Source organism: Lathyrus oleraceus, chromosome 7, assembly GCF_024323335.1.
Source record: "Lathyrus oleraceus cultivar Zhongwan6 chromosome 7, CAAS_Psat_ZW6_1.0, whole genome shotgun sequence".
Lineage (NCBI taxonomy): Eukaryota > Viridiplantae > Streptophyta > Magnoliopsida > Fabales > Fabaceae > Lathyrus > Lathyrus oleraceus.
This window is the reverse complement of record NC_066585.1, coordinates 173,729,162-173,749,152: the sequence shown is the minus strand read 5'-3', so window position 1 is coordinate 173,749,152 and position 19,991 is coordinate 173,729,162. Positions and strand designations below refer to the sequence as shown.

Here is a 19,991-nt window from a genome sequence, read left to right as displayed (position 1 = left end):
AAAGTCGGAAAATTGAAATTTCTGTATAAGTCCCAGGAGTTCGATCTTCGTCGAGTGCGGAGCGATTGGGAATACAAGATGATGGAGCAGAAAAGGTCCAGACGAGTCTGGGAATTCTCAAAAGTGGAAAGCTGATACGAGATTAGGAGGCGGATACTATGGTTCGATAAGTCGACGGGTGTTCTGTACCAACTTTTCTCATTTCCCCAGCGTAGTCTCCAAACAGAGTCGTGAGAACTAACTCCCCAGCGGATCCAAGGTCTGTGGGTCCCCTAGTCGAGTCAGGATGGTTATCCCAAGCAGGTTTAAAACGATGTTTCCTCAGCAGCAGGCCCGAAGGTTGCTATCCCCGAGTGGAGCGGGTTGCAATGAAATATATCTCCAGCGGTGCTCATCCTACCAGTGGATTGGACGAGTTTCCGTAGCAGACTGATATCTGCATCCCCAGCTGAGTTGATTCTACCTGTGGATTGCGTGGGTTGTCCCCAGCGGAGTAGCATTTGTTTCCCCTGGCAGGGTCAGAATGGTTATCCCCAGCAGGTTTTAGATCGATGCTTCCCCAGTTGCCAGGCCTGGAGGTTGCTGTTTCCTAGCGGTGTATCTGTGAGCATTTCCCCAGTGAAGTCATCAGGTATCTGTGAGGGTTCTCCAAGCAGAGTCGGGATTGATATCCTCCGCAAGTCAAAGATCGAGGTATCCCCACTGAGTGTTGGTGGTTCCTATCCCTCAGCAATTCCCCAAGCGGATTGGGTGCAAAGGAGGCTTTCCCCAGCAAGGGTTACCTTTTCCCAGCAGCGTCATTCCCCAGTAGGGTGGAATCAGAGTATTGACGAGTTCCTCAGCAGAGTGTCTCGAGCTCCCCAGGAGAGTCCCTTGAGGGGGACATTTTTTATGCATTCATCATGAAGAATAAGCATAGCATATTGCATAATAAATCGCGTAGCATTATGGAGCATTACGCAGAAAAGTCAATCATGCATCATATTGCACGCATAAGCTAGGCTGAAGCCGTGGTTACCGTTTGGGAGGTGGTTTTATCAGAAGTGAAGGTGTTGCTCCGCGGAGTTTAGTATCTTGATTTTGAATCAGAGGTGTTCCTCAGTAGTGCGATACTGGAGGAGTTTTCTGTCGTGCGAGACAGCGATTGGAAGATGTTACTCTGAGGAGTCTAGCATCATGACGTCAGATCAACAATGTTCTCCAGTAGTGCGATATTGGAGGAAATTTTTCTGTCAAGCGGAGAAGGAAATGGAATCAAAGGACGTTACGCGATCAGCGCAATTACGGGGTTTAACTGGAGAAAAGGAAATGTTGAGACATTTTTTTTGGAGATCGAGGTTCAACTGGAGAAAAGGAGATGTTGCGGCATTTTCTGGGGTTCAAATGGAGATTGGAGTTGAAGATTATATCCGGGATGAGGTCCTCAGGATTATCTTCTGTTCATGTGTCACCTTAGACTTTGGCTGAGGCCAATGGAGGTCGTTATAGGTGTCTTCCAGGGAAGAGACGCACATGTTACCTTCCTTTTGTGAAGGTATACCCTCTGACATGTCGCCCTCAGAGTGGTGTTGGTGTTATTTCCGACGTTGCCAGCGGAATTATCACGAGAAATTGGAGAGCGGGGTTCAAACGGAGAAAAGGAAATGTTGAGGCATTTTCTGGGAACGGGGTTCAAATGGAGAAAGGGAAATGTTGAGGCATTTTCTGGAGAGCGGGGTTCAAATGGAGAAAGGGAGATGTTGCGGCATTTTCTGGAGAATGGGGTTCACAATGGCGATCGCGAGTTATCGTCAGGCGACTGGGGTTCAAATTGGAGAATGGGGTTCATTATTTTGGCAAAACAAGATGTTGGGGTTCAACTGCAGCGATCGGGGATCATTTGCGCAAAAGAAAAATCTCGGGGTTCAAGAAAAGCATGAAAAGGAGAGATAATAATTCCCAGCGGATGTGTGGTGTTCAGGCCATGGTTATCCCTGTGTTACCATTTATTTTGGTATCCAGGTCGACGTTACTATTTCGGTGATCAGGCCGACTTTTTCCGTTCCAGACGGATTCTTGTTTCAAGACTGTTCCTTTGCCGATTATGACAGGCGTTGTTAATTATTTTCCCAGCATAGTGCAAATTTCTACGGTTCTTTGGTATTCAATCCCTGTGTACCCTGAAAGTCTGATAGCCGTTGCTCTCATCCATTCGGGTTCCCAGCTGATTGAATAGGGGCAGCTGTAGCACCTCAAATTTGCACCTACATTTTGTACATACATTTTCATCATTAGTTCATTAACATAATATAGTCCACTGCATAACATTGCATTGTCCATTTGCCCAAGTGCAAGTTCAGCTGACAAGTTAGGTCAAACTGGTCAGGAGATCAGTCAATCAAGCAAGCAAGGGCAATTTTCATTGAGCCAAGGCCCTAGGGTTGGTCCAACATGTTCACATGACCTAGGGGTCCTTTTGAAGTGTTTTGGTCAAGGTTTGATTGCTCAGAAGTCATCAGTCATGGCTCAGTTCACCAGAAACCCTAAAAAGTCAACTGTTGATCAACTGTGCATTTGATCAGGGATTTGAAGGTGGGAATTGGTTTGAGAGGTCTCATTCATGTCCATATAAGCCTCATATAACATGTCAAACATCATCATGGAAGAATTTGAAGCCAGACAAGAAATTTCCAAAAATAGAAAGTTGACCTGTAATTGGAATTTGCCAAAAATGGAAAGTCTTGATCCTCAAACTTACATCATGATACAAGCTTCAAATGAATTTTTGCCCAACATGAAAGTTGAAGATCTTGTTCTCCCATTTCCAAAAAGTCCAAGAACACTCAATTCCCATGTATGGTTGGCAAGATATGATCAAATCATTTTCAAAAATTCTTGAACTTCAAAAGGCCATATCTCTCAAACCATTTGGCCAATTTGGGTGGGGTTTTTTGCAACAAGTCACATTTGACCTCCTCTTTCCAAATATGTAACCCTCATGCACCAAAACATTACAAATCAAAGTGAAGTGAAATTTTGACTTTTTGATTTAATCATTTTCAACCACTTTGGCCTTTCAAATATGTTCTGAAATGTTGGTTAAGACTTGTTGCAAGCCCAATTTTCGTGCTACAGCTATTACACCTCACCATTTGGACAAAAGTGGTCATTTAGCAAAACTTACAATTAAGCTAATTTGTGTTTAGCATCCACTTAGGCAACCTTAAACAGACATATATTAGCTGATTTTCTGCCATTTTGCAACCCTAGCAGCCTCCTAACATCACAGAATTCTCTCACCCTCTCAAATCTCCATTTTTGCACTTTGAACTTTTGCTTGAAAAATTGTGAAACACACGAGCTCTGGTCAGTTGCTACATCATCTACCATCATCTTTGAGCTGGTTTCAAGCTTGATTCACCATCTGTAAAGCTTCTTTCGTGGGCTGCCATTTCCAAACTCATCAATGGCAGATCTCGAATTGGTTTGTTTCAAGGGTTGCTGAGGAAAGAATCTTCATCCATTCACTTCCTGGGAACGTGCTGTGCAACTGTTTCATCACCAAACATCAAAACAACAACTGTTTCACTCATTTCTTCAAAATCAAGTAAGATTTCAAACTTCACCATTTGCTAATTTCTAACATGTTTTAGAAAGACCTGTGCATGCTGATTCCATTGTTGGTCTTAGTTTTGAAAATGATTGGATGATGATTGAGTTATGCTGTTTTAAAGTTTGTTGTTCATAGTTATTTTCACTCGATTCATGGTGCTTGGCCTGTTTTAATGAAAATGAGTAATGGATTTGTGTTATACAATGCTTGCTGAATCGATTGGTGTGCTCAATTTGTGTTTCTGGGCATTTTGATTTTTGCGATTTGAAATGATGAAGATGTTGTTCACTGTACACGATAAACCCTAGGATGTTCATGCCTTGCCCAGATTTTTGTCCTATTCACGTTGCATGGCCCTGTAGTCCCATAACAGCCAATCAAAACATTTCCTCTCAGCGCCCAAAACGCAGCGTATAGATTAGTGGCATGGGTAATTACAAGATTGCCATTCAGCGTGGCATGTGTCCCATTAAAACATGTTATTTCATTTGATTATTTCATCTTTGTATGCTCATCTTGCAAAAATCATAACTCCATCACTTTTAATCCAAAATTAATGAAATGTTTTGCATTTGATTCATCATGATCTCTACTTAATTGTCATATTTTTTCCTGATTTTTTTGATGAATGGATTTTATTTGGTATTAGGGTTTTGCTCATGTGCTCAATTGTTGTACCTTTTGCCAAAACCTTTGTGAAATGATGATGCATTATCCTATGGCCTTGAAATTTTTTGAGCACAAACTAGACACATTCATGGTGATTTTGGTATAAAGTTTATGAATTTATCATCTCTGGTCATTGAGTTATGATTTTTTGAAGTAGGGTGTGACAATTTGTGTCACACCATTGATGTGCAACTTGATGATTTTCATAGCCATGCCTCTTGACCTCAAAATGCTTTGATTTTTTGCATGAATGTACTTGAGTATGTCTAGTCTACATGTGATTTTTCTTGGAATTATTTGTGGCATTTCCTAATTGTTTGAGATTTTTGTCCCCTGTTTGGTCTTATGTTGACTTTTTGTGATACATGTTACCATTTCATTTGTGAAATCCTCATACTTTATTAGATGGACATGAAATTTGATATGTGATTACTAGACATCTTAAGCTTTGCCATGGTTTTAGTCCCATTCATTTCTCATATGTTATCACTGATTTATGATTTTTTCAAGTTGGTACATGTTTGGTTGACTTCTTTGAGCATGCTTAAACTTGCTTTGACTTTCTGATTTTCATTGACCAACTTACCTTGATCCAATTGAGATGAAATTTGATATGCATACCATGTTATGGATTATGTTTGAGCATGAATTATTTGATGATTTTTGGAATTGTTTATGACTGGTTTTGAGTTGAGTCTTGCTGTTGACTTCTATGAGCTTCCATATGCCATGCTTTGACTTCTTTTGCTTATAAAATGATGATGATGATTGATATGATTGTGAAACCAATTGAGTTTGTTTCTTGATTATTTGAACTTGATTTTGGACACTTGCCGCTTGCTGTTTTGACTTTCTTATCTCTTTTTGACCCTAGGCTTGTCCTAGTGGTCTTATTGCTCATGTTTAAGCTTGTTGTTTCAGGTTAAGCAACAAATGCTTCAAAGAGATTAATACCAGTTGCTTGAGTTTGATGTTTTATCATGGACTAACTTGTGTGTTTTGTAGGTTGTTTAGCTCACTTGCTTTGAGCTTGTGCTTTGCACAACTGATTGACTGTATTATCTGTTTGGTTTATGTTGTTTGTTCTAACTTTGTGTCTGATATACTAACTGTGCTTGACTGATTTCAGGTACTTTAGTTGATTTTAGTTCCTTGTGAACTTTGCTTTGCTTTGCTTGATAAGCAATTTGCATTGAGGTATAATTCCTTACTCCATGTAGTCTGGAAGACCTGGCCTGTTACTTGGCCAGGCAACTGTCTGAAGTCCTCCTTAAGAGGCAATGCTTGTGTGTGTTTACATTTGTCCCAAGCAGGAAAAGTCCTTTAAATAAGGCAATTGGTGGATATAAGAGATATGTAGTCTATCTCCCACTATTCTGTGAGTCTTCTCCTTGCTCCCATGACATGGTTGTAGCATTGAGATCCTAACCCAAGATCTATCGAGTCAATAATCTGTGGAAAGAGTTCCAACTTTCTGAACTCCCACACCTTCTGATATTCAAATGCTCTCCCTGACCAGGGATAAGAGCAATGAGGCATACCCCTCATCTCCTTTCATCTGCTTCACCTGAGGCATACAGAGGTTTGTTTGTTGAGGTTGATATGACCCCTCGACTAAAACCTAACCTTGATTGAGCCCATTGTTTGCATATAGTGTGTGCTACTTGTGCTTGTGTGTTTGTTTGACTTGCTTCCTGTGCAAGTTAGGTTTAGTTTAGCTTGCTTCCTGTGCAAGTTAGGTTTAGTTTGGCTTGCTTCCTGTGCAAGTCAGGGTTAGGATAGGCTTGCTTCCTGTGCAAGTTAGCTAGAAACCTTAACTTAGGGATGATTTGCATGATAACATCTAGGCTCGAGTCGTAGTCTCCCTAGTTGTGTCTCCCTCTGTTATCTGGTTAGGCTAGTCTTTCTCCCCTCTGTAGGGGAACTACATCGCCCTGATCCTCGTTCCAGACGAGGTATGTAGGCAGGAGACCGTGCGAGGTCTCTCCGGGCACCTTTTTTCTTTTTGTGTGTGTCGATTGCTAGGCTCGAGTTCCCGACTCCTTAGCAATTTGTTGTCTGTTTGTTCTTGTTGTGTGCTTGGAAGCCGGTATAAGTCCATCGAGTGGCATCTGGGTTCCAGTGTGCGTGTGTTGGTTTGGATGCTGATGTAAGTCCAGTGATTGGCATTCGGGCTCCATGTTTGCCTTTGCCTGTGTTTGTTTGTGTGCGTGTCAGCCGAGCTACGAATGCTCTGATTCTCCTTCGTCCAAGGAGATACGTATGCATAGGACGCGATATCCTAGCGAGCATGTGTCGTTTCCCCAGTTCGAACTACTTTGACTCTGATGTCTACGCCTAATAGACTAAGTAGGCCCAGGATGCGATATCCTGCCGAGTCAGTCTTGTCTGTTTTCTTGTGTCTCCTTCAGCCAGTGTGTGTGTGTTTGAGCAGTGTTTTAGCAACCATTTTCCTTCCTATTGGAGCGTGGATCCCGTCGAGTACGACGGACGTGAGGGGTGCTAATACCTTCCCCTTGCGTAACCGACTCCCTTACCCTTTCTCTTTGGTCGCGAGACCATGTCTTTTCCAGGTTTACTCTGAGCGTTTCCTTTCCCTCTTTTGGGATAAATAACGCACGGTGGCGGCTCTGTTGTCCTGTTTTCCCGCCGGTTTTTCGCGTAATGCGACATGGGGTTCCTATGAGGTACCATAGGGAGGACATGATTCCCTTGGCTCAGCTGATCCTAATGCTGGTTCTAACCAATATTAAACCCAAGTCCCACACGTCGACCGTGCCAATCCCAGTGACACACTTGGTCCACTGCATTCTCACTAATATTCAGATCGATGTGGCGAGAATCATTGCTATAGAGATGAAGTACGTGGTTGAGAGCGGGCTGAAGTCGGGGGCAGGAGTTAACTGCCCCCTTGCTTTTCCTTGTCTCATTATGGCTTTGTGCCAAAAGTCGAGGGTGAAGCTACCCTCCCGCAGTCAAGTAAGGATTCCGTCAGCCATCGACGATAGATATGTGGCCAAGTACTGCAAGCCGAAGAACTTCAGAGGCAGTGCAGCTGCTGATGATACCGGGGCTTCTGATGGTCCTAGTGTTTTTGCTCAGGGATTTGATCCTTTCCAGCAGGTTGTCTGTAATTATAATTGGGATTGGATGGCGGTGACTCAGCACGCCATGATTGATATTCACGATTCTATGCAGTTGTTACAGTTGCAGGTACGTGACCCTTCTGGAGAGCATCCTTTGATGATGCGTGAGCAGTTCCTGCAACATGCTAGCTGGCCTGTGGACAGGCCTGTTTTCTGAGGGGGGCGGGTGTCGCATTACGCGAAAAACCGGCGGGAAAACAAGAACAACAGAGCCGCCACCGTGCGTTATTTATCCCAAAAGAGGGAAAGGAAACGCTCGAAGTAAACCTGGAAAAAGCATGGTCTCGCGACCAAAGAGAATGGGATCGGGAGTCGGTTATGCGAAGGGAAGGTATTAGCACCCCTACGCATCCGTCGTACTCGACGGGATACACGCACAGAAGGAAGGAAAATGGTTGCTAAAACACTGCTCAAACACACACACACACTGGCTGAAAGAGACACAAGAAAACAAACAAGACTGACTCGGCAGGATATCGCATCCTGGGCCTACTTAGTCTATCAGGCATAGACATCAGAGTCGAAGTAGTTCGGACGGGGGAAAAACATGCTCGCTAGGATGTCGCATCCTATGCATACGTATCTTCTTGGACGAAGAAGAATCAGAGCATTCGTATCTCGGCTCACGCACGCTAAACAAACAAACACGGGAAATTGACTGCCAATCGCTGGACTTACGTCAAACTCCTACACAAAAATGGGCAAACATGGAACCCGAATGCCAATCGATGGACTTACATCAGCTTCCGAACCAAACACACCCACATTGGAAACCAGATGCCACTTGATGGACTTATACCGGACTCCAAGCACACAACAAGAGGATATGGAATGCCAATCGCTGGGCTTACGTCCATCTCCTAACACACACAAAGACAAAACAAAAAGGGCGCCCGGAGAGATCAGCTCATCTCCTGCCTACGTACCTCATCTGGTATGAGGATCAGGGCGACGTAGTTCCCCTACGGAGGGACACAGGACTAGCTTAACCAGATAACAGAGGGAGACACAACTAGGGAGACTACGACTCGAGCCTAAATGTTATCATGCAAAATCGTCCCTAAGTCAAGGTTGCTATCTAACTTGCACAGGAAGCAAGCTAACCTAAACATGACTTGCACAGGGAGCAAGCCAAACTAACCCTAACTTGCACTGGGAGCAAGCTAAACTAAAAAAACACAAACACACAAGCACAAATAGCACACACTATATGCAATCAGTTGGCTCAATCAAGGTTAGGTTTTAGTCGAGGGGTCATATCAACCTCGACAAACAAACCACTGTAACAGGGTAATGTTAGCTCTTAACCCTAACATTGAGAGTTAGGGTGAAGCAGATGAAATGGTGAGTGAAGATGAGACTTCACAGCTCCTATCCCTGGCCAGGGAGAGCTTCAAGACAATGAAGTGTGGGTCCAGAAAGTGGGAACCCTTCTACACTTGTGACACTAACTCAACTGATCTTGGGTTAATGTCCACAAGGCATCAACATGTGATGTGAGCCAAGGGACGACTCAACAGAATAGCAGGAAGTGGATTACACACCTCTTGTGTCTGCCAATGCCTCTTCACTTAGGAGGTCTTTGAATATGTACAAGGACAAAAGTAAACAAACACAAACATCGCCTCTTAAGGAGGACTTCAGACAGGTGCCTGGCCAAGTAACAGGCCAGGTCTTCCAGACTACATGAAGAAGAAGGTGTTATACCTCAATGCAAATGCTATCAAGCAAAGCAATGCAAGTTCTCAAAGAACTATTAGCAACTCATGTACCTGAAATCAATCAAATACAGTCAGTATACCAACCACAAAGTCAAAACAAGCAAATAAGAATCAACAGTCAACACAATCAATCACATGTGCAAAGCACAAGCCCAAAGCAAGTGAGCTAAGCATCCTACAAAATAGAACAAGTTAGTTCATAACAATCAACCAAACTCAATCAACTTGTATTAATCTCCTTAAATCATTTGCTTCCTAACCTGAAAAGCAAACTCAAACATGAGAAACAAGACCACTAGGACAAGCCTAGGGTCAAAAGAAGGTAAAAAAAAAATTCAAAACAGCAAGTGAAAATTATCCAAAATCAAGATCAAACAATTAAGAATCCAACCCAAGTGGTTTCACATTCATATCATTCATCATTATCATTTCATGAAGGAAAAGGCACAAAACATGCAATCTAGAACCTCAAAGGACCAAACAGAATGATCACAATCAAATCAATACCAAAACATTTCAATAAATCCTCAAAAAATTCATGATCAAACAGCATTCATAACATGTCAATCATACCAAATTTAAGCTCATTTGGACCAAGGGAAGCAAGTCAATGAAATTCATAATGTCAACACAAATTCAAGCAAGCTCATACATGGCATCAAAACATGCATCCAACTCAATCAACCATAAAGCAGAGATAAAACATGATAAATGAATGGGACTAAAACCATGGCAAACTTTAAGATGTCTACAATACACATGCCAAATTTCAAATCCATCCAGTAATGCATGAGGATTTCACAAATCATATAAAATCATGTATCACAAGAAGTCAACAATTGGTCAAACAGGGGAGAAAATCTCAATCAAATTGGAAATGCATTCAAAAATTCCAGAAAAATACACAAGCATTCTCAACATTCATAAGTATCAACATGCAAAACTTCAAACCATTTTGAGTTCAATAAGTATGGTAATTAAAATCAACAAGTTGGACATGAATGGTGTGACACAAATTGTCACACCTCTATTCAAAAAATCATATCTCATCAACCAGCAATGATAAAATCACAAACTCTATACCAAAATGACCATGAACATGTCTAGTTTAAACACAAAAAATTTCAGCCTCATTGGATTAAACATCATCATTTCACAAGCAAAAAGTCAAGGCATACACAAATTGGACACACATGAACAAACCCTAGACAATTTAAAATTCCATACGTGCATAAATTCTAAAAAAAACACCATAAAAAACTAGAGGTCATGAGGAACATTTCACAAAAAATCCCACATTATTTGGACAAATATTGAAGGAGCTATGAATTTTCTAAGATTGAAGATCAAAATGAAATTAAAATTGAAAATGAAAATGATTTAATTGAATTTAAATGACTGCAGTGGCAAACTGGTAAATACGAAGCCACTTAAGTGAAACTCCGCGTTTCACTTAAGGGCGTGGCAGACAGCGATTGGTTTCATGGGGAAAAACACGGGAAACATGCAAAAACACGGGATTGAAGATCTAACACGAATTCTGGGCAATATATTTAGGGTTTATGCAACATTCAATGTGTTCTTCATCGTCCAGAATTTTTCTCACAGTAATTGACAAATGACATATCAATAGAATTTTGTCTGACCTCAAATTCTTCAATCTTGATCTTTGAAATGTCAAATGAGACTTGTATGGACATGAATGAACCCTTTCAAACCATCTCCCACCTTCAAATCCTTGATTTCAGGCACAGTTGACTTTGGTTGACTTTCTAGGGTTTCTAGGGGATTGAACCATGACTGATGACTCCTGAGCACCCAAACCTTGACCAAACCACTTCAAAGGGACCCATATGTCATGTGAACAAGTTGAACCAACCCTAGAGCTTTGCTTCCTTGAGAAATGCATTTGCTTGCTTGTTTGACTGATCCTCCTAACCAGTTGACCTAATCTTGTCTGATGACTTGCACTTGGGCAAAGGACAATGCAATGTTATGCAGTGGACTATGTTATGTTAATGACCTAATATGAAAATGAATGTACAAAAGGTAGGTGCAAAATTTGAGGTGCTACAGCGGGTGCTGGTGCTTCTGGTGCTGATACTTCTGGTGGCGCTGATGATGATGAGGATGGTTCCGGTTCTAAGACCGGTAGTGATGAGAGTTCTGAGTCCTATGAGGACTAAGTTTTTATTTATGTTATGTTTTATTTTCTTGTATTTTTAGATATTTGGTTATGTACTTTTGGGGTGTTTTCTCCCCCACGCACATTTTCAACATTTTGAAGTAATGTTTATTATTTATGTTTTAAATTATTGTGTTAAGTTGAATTTCTTTTGTTTAATAAATTTTTTGTTGTTGAGGGTCAAACCTTCTAGATTGGTTGCTCCTCAAAGAAGTATCCAATGACGGTGCATCCGAGCTTGGATGACAATGATAAAAATAAACAAGCGAATAATGCTAAGATACATGGTTACCTCCGGTTAGAATTTTAGAATGCATTAAGAACTTTACTCTTTTCGTAATTGAATATTGTTCTTTTTGCAACATAATTGAATGAGTGATTCATCTAGGACTTAAAACCACAAATTGTGAGGAAACCTCCATTGTACACTAAAATGCTGGATTCTAATAAACTGTGTGATTCATTTGATTCATGCTTTGTCTTTTATTATTGTGAATTTGTGGAAGCAATTAGAAATGATCAAGGCGCTTGTTTTCTTTCGAGCACAACCAGTTCCAAATACAACTTACCCGTGAGCAGAGAGTATTCGTGAACCCCTTTGAGCTTAAATAGTTGAATCTCAGCTTGAAATAAGGCGAAATGTCAAAATCTTTTTTCTTGAAACCCGGAAATTTTTGATAATTGTTCTTTTGCCGTAAAAAGTCAAGAGCATTCACTTAGGGTGAGTAAAAGATAAGTTGGGGAGAACAAAAATGGGAATTAGTAGGTGCCACAACTCTTGAATAACCGAGCAAGCAAAATAAAAATAAAAATAAAAATAAAAGAGAAACATCTATTTTTGTGAATACGATGTGAAAAGAAAAAGAAAAAAAAATAGAGAAAATGAAAATAAATGCTTGCTTGAAAGAAAAATAATGAAAAACAAAATTGAGTTGTGAAATAAGAGTTGTGAAGGTTTCAAATGAGAAACAAGTGGAACGAAGTTGAGATGTGTAAATAGCTTGTACAATGAATGTCTCTTTTGCATCGACAAGTTCGTTTTCAATGACCTTAGATACGACCCTTGTTTGTAAACCTAACCAAGCTACAACCGGAAAAGACCTTAGTGATCTTCGTGCTTCCGCATTTCCATTTATAATTGTTAGACATTGTATGAATTGAATTGATTTTTGCATTGTTTGTTGGAGAGTGAAATTGTCCCCGCGGTTGCAAACGCGTAATTTCTTCAATCCTTATTCGAATAGGAGAGATAGGGTAATTCATTCAGGATAACATTGTTGTGGATTTTTACATGTTTTGCATTGCTTTAAGGTTTTAGTTCTTGTGTATTGTGTTATTCTAACCATTGGGAACTTGTGCCTGGTTAATTCCCTTGTGTTTGAGCCATTTTATCCGATTTCGGAGAAACCTTTTTTCTTTAAGCAAATCCTCTTGTCCTTCAAGAGGCATACTTTGCTTGAGGGCAAGCAAGAATCTAGTTGGGGAGAGTTGTTAGATGCCCAAAAGTGCTTATTTGAGCTATCAAATGTGGGTATCTTTCACTCCTTTTTATCGAGAAAGTGTTCGAAACCGCCCTTGCTTTTGTTGATTTGCAATACTATGTGAAATGATCTTGGTATCTTTAATTTGTGTGTTATTGTGCAGAAATTAGGCATGAAAGAGTAGAAAACAAAGGCACAAGAAAGATGGCAAAGGAACCAAGAAAGAATGCAAACATCAGCAAGCTCGCTAGGCGAGTGAGGTAGCGAAGTGCTCGCTAGGCGAGCACTCAGCGAGATTCCAGCGAACACTCCCAGACTTGGACAAAACCAAAGCTAGCAGTTACTCGCTAGGCGAGTATCCAGCGAGGAAGCAGCGAGCAATTCCAGTAGCAAAACCTTCAGAACTCGTTGTGGCGAGGGAAGTAGCCAAGTACTCGCTAGGCGAGCGTCCAACAAGCAGGTAGCGAGCAATTCCAGTGGCAAATTCATCAAGGCTCGCTGGAGCGAAGGAGTGAAGCGTGGGCTTCGCATAGCGAACATATGCAACTTTTCTGGGATGTTTCTTCTGGGCGCAGGTGCCTCTGGTGGCTTATTTTGGGGCTTGCTAGGCGAACCATTATGCTCGCCTAGCGAGCATGAAAGCTCAGTAACCAGTATTATAAGTAGCAGGGGCTACTTTTTGGAAAGGACACAACTTTTACACTTAGATATTTTTCAGCATTTTTGTTGGGATCATATTTTGTAACCTAGAAACCCATTTTTCTCATACTTCTTCTTCTCTTAACAATATTTCATAAAAAGAAGGTGGATTCCCATCCAATCTCGATTCTTCGACTCGGATGTTGATCAACCTTCGACCGAAACTTGTTGTACAAGCTACCATGAAAATGAGTAGCTAAGTCCTTCATTTTGTCAAGGTTAGATGTAGATGATCATAAGCTTTGTATGTATATGGGATGATCTTCATTTGTAAACTCTTTGATGATGAATATATGGTGAAAACCTTGTTTTATTGATAACTCTTTGTGTTGGTTTATGATTGAAAAATGTTTTCCAACTCTTGACCTAGGTTTTCATCCGTCCTTGTTCTTTAGCTAGAGATAGTAATGAATGAGTTTGTTCACTAAAAAAGTTAAACCTAAAAGTTGTCATTTTGATAGATTGTGTGAGAGATCAACAATGGATCAAAATATGAAAACCCACAATGTGTGTTAGAGATAAACACATTGGGAGGACTTTGTGAATGTGTTTAACATCTAATGGAGTTTATGAGTTTTGTTGATCGAACATATGCATGTGAAGTGATCGTCGAACCCTAACTTTGACAATCTTTCTCAAATCGTAAAACCAAAACTTTTACAGCAATTTCTTACTTTTTATGCAAGCTACCGTGACCAAAAACTAGAAACCCCCTTGTTACGATAAGTTAAGAACTTAACAACTGTCGAACGGCGGCGATATCACACAATCCCTGTGGAGACGATAACAAACCCCGATACTCTATCATTATCCCAACACATACATACCTTTAATTGAAAAAATTCGTGAAAAATTAAGACAAACCATCATGTGAACCACACCTATAGTATGCAAACTTGTAAAATGAAAGAAGGATGAAACTGAGGAAAAAGCTGCAAACTTGTGTTAGATTTGAATGGATGCCATTTTAGGTCTATCACACAAGTTTGCATCTTTCACTTCAGTTTCATCCTCTCTTGTATTTTTTCTTCATATCAACACAAATCAATTGTAATCCTATAAACACCATGAAAAAAACAACATGTTAACATAAACTAGTAGTACATTGTAATCCAACAAAAATTATCAACATACATAACAATAACATCAACATAACAACAACATACACAAATAAGAGAGAAGATGGAAAAAGATTTGTCAACAACAACAAAAAACAAAATATGTGAAACCGAAGTAAATAATATGAAAATCATGGCAACTAACATTTATCTACATTTATCAACAACAATAACAACATACAACAACCAAAAAGCCATAAATTCTCAAACAAGATGAAAATCATGTGAAACATAACAACATACACGAAAATGATAAGGAAGAAGAAGTATACCTTTATGTATGACGAACAAGATTGAGGATGTACTGTAGAATATGAAAGATAATGATGAAGAATAAGAGAAAAAATGCATGACAGGATTTTGCTGTTAGAGATACGAAAATACTGTCAAGAAACGAGTGTTAATTCTTTTATGTATTTGTAAATATTTTACAACGGTCGTATTCAAAAACCGTGATGAAATATAATGTCTTTCACAACGGCTGACATTACCAACTGTAGTTATAAATATTTTAAGGACAACACTCATTGTAGCGAAAAAATAGAAAACTCTTTGAGCTGAGAATCAAACTCTGCCACTCCATGAATGCATAATCACAGTTAATTGTTTTGACCATGCAATGTCTTTTCATAAATATAAAAAAACAAAACACGTCATAAAATTAGGTATTACCACGATTAATTGTTAGACTGTTGAAATTTTGTGTTACCAAAGGTATATTTTGGAGTAATAACTTGATATGTTGTGTTCAAGTTCATCATCCATATGAACAATTTGCAACTTGATGATGGCTACGAATATTGGACAATGAACTAAATCAGATAAATAATAAAAAATCAACAATGGACATTACCCCTGAATTTATATATTTTCAATATCTCCTTTTATAATTTTCATTGGAATTTGAAATGTATATCCTTATTGGTTTATTTCAATCACATACTGAAATTTGAAAAGAAGTAGAGTTTCCAACTTAGAACGTAGTCATGCTTCATTCATTGTAGAGATATGGATGACACCTAGTAACAAGACGGATTTCAACAAAGGAAGAAGAAGTTCAATTTTAAAAGTCATTTCCATTTTGCATTTAGTTATCCTTTTTAAAACCATTATAATGTATTTTCCATATTATAAGAGAGTGTTAGAAAAAAAATTAAAAAATTAAAAAATTAAAAGATTTAAGGATTAAATTAAAAAATACGCTAACACGGATTAATATGTTATTTAAATTTATTAATCTTTTTCTAGACCTTTAGTAAATTAATCAAATATTTTAGTTTAGAATAATCTATATGTAGAAGTTAATCCCTGTACATTATTTATACATTAACATATATTTAGATTTTACAAAATAGTTTCACTTCAGACAAAAATTAACCGTATGACATTATGCCGTTGTTTTATGCATACAATTGAGGGAAAAATATACTTTGTTTATCTTAGCCTATTTGTAATATTTTGTTTTGTGAGTGTGTTGTTTATTATTTGTAAAGTATCTTAATGTGGATTTAATCTTTTTTTTAGTATGTTGTTTTTTAATATGTCAGAAAAATATAATTATTCTTCTGAGACAGATTTCAGATATATATATTGTTAATTTTTATATGAGTTTGTTATACAATCATGACTATTTTACAAATAAATACGTCTACTATAATATTTTAATAATAATAATATTTTAATAATAACATTAATATATTCTAATACATTCCCGTAGTCGAAAGGGGAGGCTGACGAATGTCGAGACTATAACAAAAATTATCAAAGAGTTATAACGAAAGCCCTTTGGTGAAGATGTCAGCAATATGGTAACTTGAAGGGGCATGTAAGACTCATACTTGGTCGGGAACAACATTTCCATGCAAAAATTGCATATCAATCGCGATGTGTTTGGTGCACTGATGTTGAACCGGGTTGTCGGATAAATAACTCACACTGTCACAAACAAGATTCAAATATTACATTAGCGACTCCGCGATACCCAACTTCTGCATTGGTCCAAGAAAGGGTGTGATGGCGTTTGGCAGACAATGAGATTAAATTGTCACCACGGTATACACAATAACCAGAGGTGGATCATCTGGTGTCTAGGAAAACAACCCAATTTTCATCAATGTAAGAAATCAATTTGCTGACAGATGAAGGGTATAAGTGAAGGCTGAAATGAATAATGCATTGAATATACCAAAATATATGCTTCAATGCTGACATATGTTCAGTTTTAGAGTCATGCATGAATATGCACACCTATTGTACTGCATAAGAGGTATCATATCTTGTGACACCTAAATATTACAATGCTTCTGCAAGACTCTAATGTTCAGTTGGGTCATGATATGGATTACTAGAAGATCCATTGAGTTTTTCCTTGGTGTCGATTGTGGTGGGTGATGACTTCGTATAGGACATGAATGCTCGTTTTATAAGTTCCTATGCATATTTTCTTTGAGACAATAAAATACCAAATGTATGTTTAGTGACAAATATTCCCAGAAAAACTCAGAGGACCAAAATACTTCATGGTAAATTCAGATCTAAGTTTAGACATAACATAGTCACAAAGAGAATCAGAAGAAATAATGAGAGTTATATCATCCACATATAGAAGGATATAAACATAATCAATATTATGATGATAGATGAATAAAGAATGATCAGAGATGATGTGATAGAAACCCAATATGGTAACATAGTCAAGAGATGATGTGATAGAAACCCAATATGGTAACATAGTCAGTGAATCTTTGATATCAAACTCGAGGTGCTTGTTTGAGACCATAAAGTGACTTCTTTAGAATATAGACATGCTCAGGATGCTGTGAATCACGGAATCTATGAGGCTGGTACATATACATGGTTTCATCAAGATTTCCATGCAAAAAGGCATTCTTGACATCTAGATGATGGAGACACCGTGACTTGGATAATGTAATGCTAAATACCATGCGAATAATGATCGGTTTCACTATAGGGCTGAAAGTTTCACCATAATCGACGTCTAATTGTTGATTATCACTATTACCTATAAGAAGAGGTTTGTATCGCTCAAAAGAACCGTCAAATTTCTTCTTGTGCTTGAAAATTCACAAACTTTGAATAACATTAACATTAAAGGGACGAGAAACTAATTTCTACATCTTATTTTCAATAAGAGCATCATATTCATCTTTCATGTCCATTTTCCAATTATGGTCATTTAATGCATCAATGGGATTTGTAAGTATGGAGAGATAGATTGGTGGGTGGATGTTTGTAGGTTGAAATTTTTTCAATTATGGTCACCAACCGAAAGTTATCAATGGCATCAACCAAATCTTTCATCACTGCTTTCCTTCTTGTTGTAACAACGTCAAGCATGATCCTAGCAGCTCGCCAACATTTGCAAACAACCCCACAACCAAATTTGCTTGGCATTCCAACTTTGCCAAAGCCAACAACATTTCCACCTTTGCCTTCAATTCCAACATTGCCTCAAGCAAGTCTTCCTCCATTACCTACTAACATTCCAACTGTTCCTAAGCTCACTATGTCACCAATTCCTACCTTTCCTACAAATACTCCATCTCTCAACATTCCGCCTTTGCGAGCAATCACTTCACTTCCCAACATTTCCACCTCAATCCCAATCACTTTTCCTTCCATTCCATTTCTTTTCCCACCACCTTCTTCAATCTCTAGCCCTTAAACACTTACTTATAAGGTGCATAATGTAATCAGCTAAATGTTTGCAATATGGATATTATTGCATGATTTCTTTATTGTGTATGATGAAATAGTATGAGGTTATAATGATAGTAATATCTCTCTTGTATTATATATGGTGTGAAAAAGTCTTTGTATTTTTCTCTTTTTTCTTACTAGTTGAGCACTATGTTTTTTTATTTGAATTTATTCAATTGATGATGAATTACACATTCAGATACAAATATGATGACTTCTTTCTTATATTAATTAACTTTCGGATTCTTATTATCTGTTCATAATTTCATAATAAGTGAGAAACAAGAGGGTGATTTGAATATTAGAAGAAGTAGACACCTCCATGGTTTTAAATTACAGTTGCAGATGCAGTTGTGATTGCAAGTGTTGCGATTGTGATCATTGCCATTATTGTGATGCACATTATGGCCATTGCGGCACAAATTTTGATTGAGTGGTATTTGAAATACAATGTTAATTGTGGTTTCTAAAGCATCTTGACACGTGATCTCAAATCACATGTTAATTGCAATTCAATACAATTACGGAAACTACTGCATCCATAATATTACGGCCACAATTACGATTGCGAAATAAAATTTAAAACATAGACACTGTTTACCTAAGAAATTGGTAAACAACCGCTGATCTTCCAAATTTCTATATTTGGTTACTCGTAGGATCGATCAGATTGATCCTAGGACATGTGCTAAGTGTTTTAGAAATGTGGTAGTAACGAATACTCAAAGGCTAAGCGTCAAATCAGAGTTGAAAAGAACACTAACAACAAAGGATGAGTCAAATGAAAGAAATCTTAAATCAACGTTTGAAAACTAACAGAAAAGAGTGAAGTAAACGACATAAATCATAAAGGATTTAGAAATGACAAAGTAAATGTTGTAAGTATATGAATCTCTTCGACATGGCCGCCATCACGTGGCTGAAACCCATTGGACATACCTATGATCCTGATATCGATTCTATGGATACTATTGCCTTTTAGACCACTAGAGCAGCGTATTCAACACATATTGCACATTACCATGATAAAGATACTGACGTTGTCTCCAACGTGGAGCACATAGCTTTTTTGGCTTTGTGGTTGTCACATTTCGTGTTATGTTCAAAATCCCTACAAGTCGCCAAAAAATATCTTACTCTGGCCAACCAACTACATGCGGGGCACGATATCTGCCTAAGTGAGATGATCCTGGCAAGCCTTTACGAATCCTTAAGCGATGTAGTGGCTCAACTGAAGAATTTGGGGGATTAAGGGAACCTTCTTCTGTCTGGCCCCTTCTGGTTACTAAAACTTTGACTCAATGCCACTTTCGAGGCCATCATGCCGAACAAGGGCCTCGTTGACGAAGATGCTGAGGGAATCCAGAACAGAAGGGTCGAATGCCCAAGATTATCTCAACTAACCCCTAGGGACGAAGGACAAGCTCTCTAACCAACCTTCATAAGTTATATCATGATGTTTGCTAAGCGTCATGTCTTTACTTCGAGCATGACCCCATTCGCCTTTAAGAAAATTGGCCTCAAGTGGTTTACTATGACCTTCCCCTATCCATCTAAGAAACAGGAGATAGAATCCTTGTTGATTTGGGAAGCCTTTTTGACTCCCAGGATTCTGACTCTTCGATTCAAACCTTCGAAAGTTCAGGTTACTTTGATAACC

At 38.7% G+C, this 19,991-nt stretch overlaps 1 protein-coding gene across 1 annotated transcript; it reads left to right on the top strand.

Annotated features, from left to right (window-relative positions):
• The first annotated feature begins 17,909 nt into the window (after positions 1-17,909).
• On the top strand, positions 17,910-18,296 carry LOC127101761 (uncharacterized). Its single transcript, XM_051039206.1, has one exon. It carries the CDS (start codon positions 17,910-17,912, stop codon positions 18,294-18,296), a length of 387 nt encoding a protein of 128 aa, XP_050895163.1.
• Positions 18,297-19,991: the final 1,695 nt, after the last annotated feature.

What these genes read in the sequence shown, in the direction of transcription:
- LOC127101761 (XM_051039206.1), top strand. Translation starts at nt 17,910, where the DNA reads ATGGCATCAACCAAATCTTTCATCACTGCTTTCCTTCTTGTTGTAACA.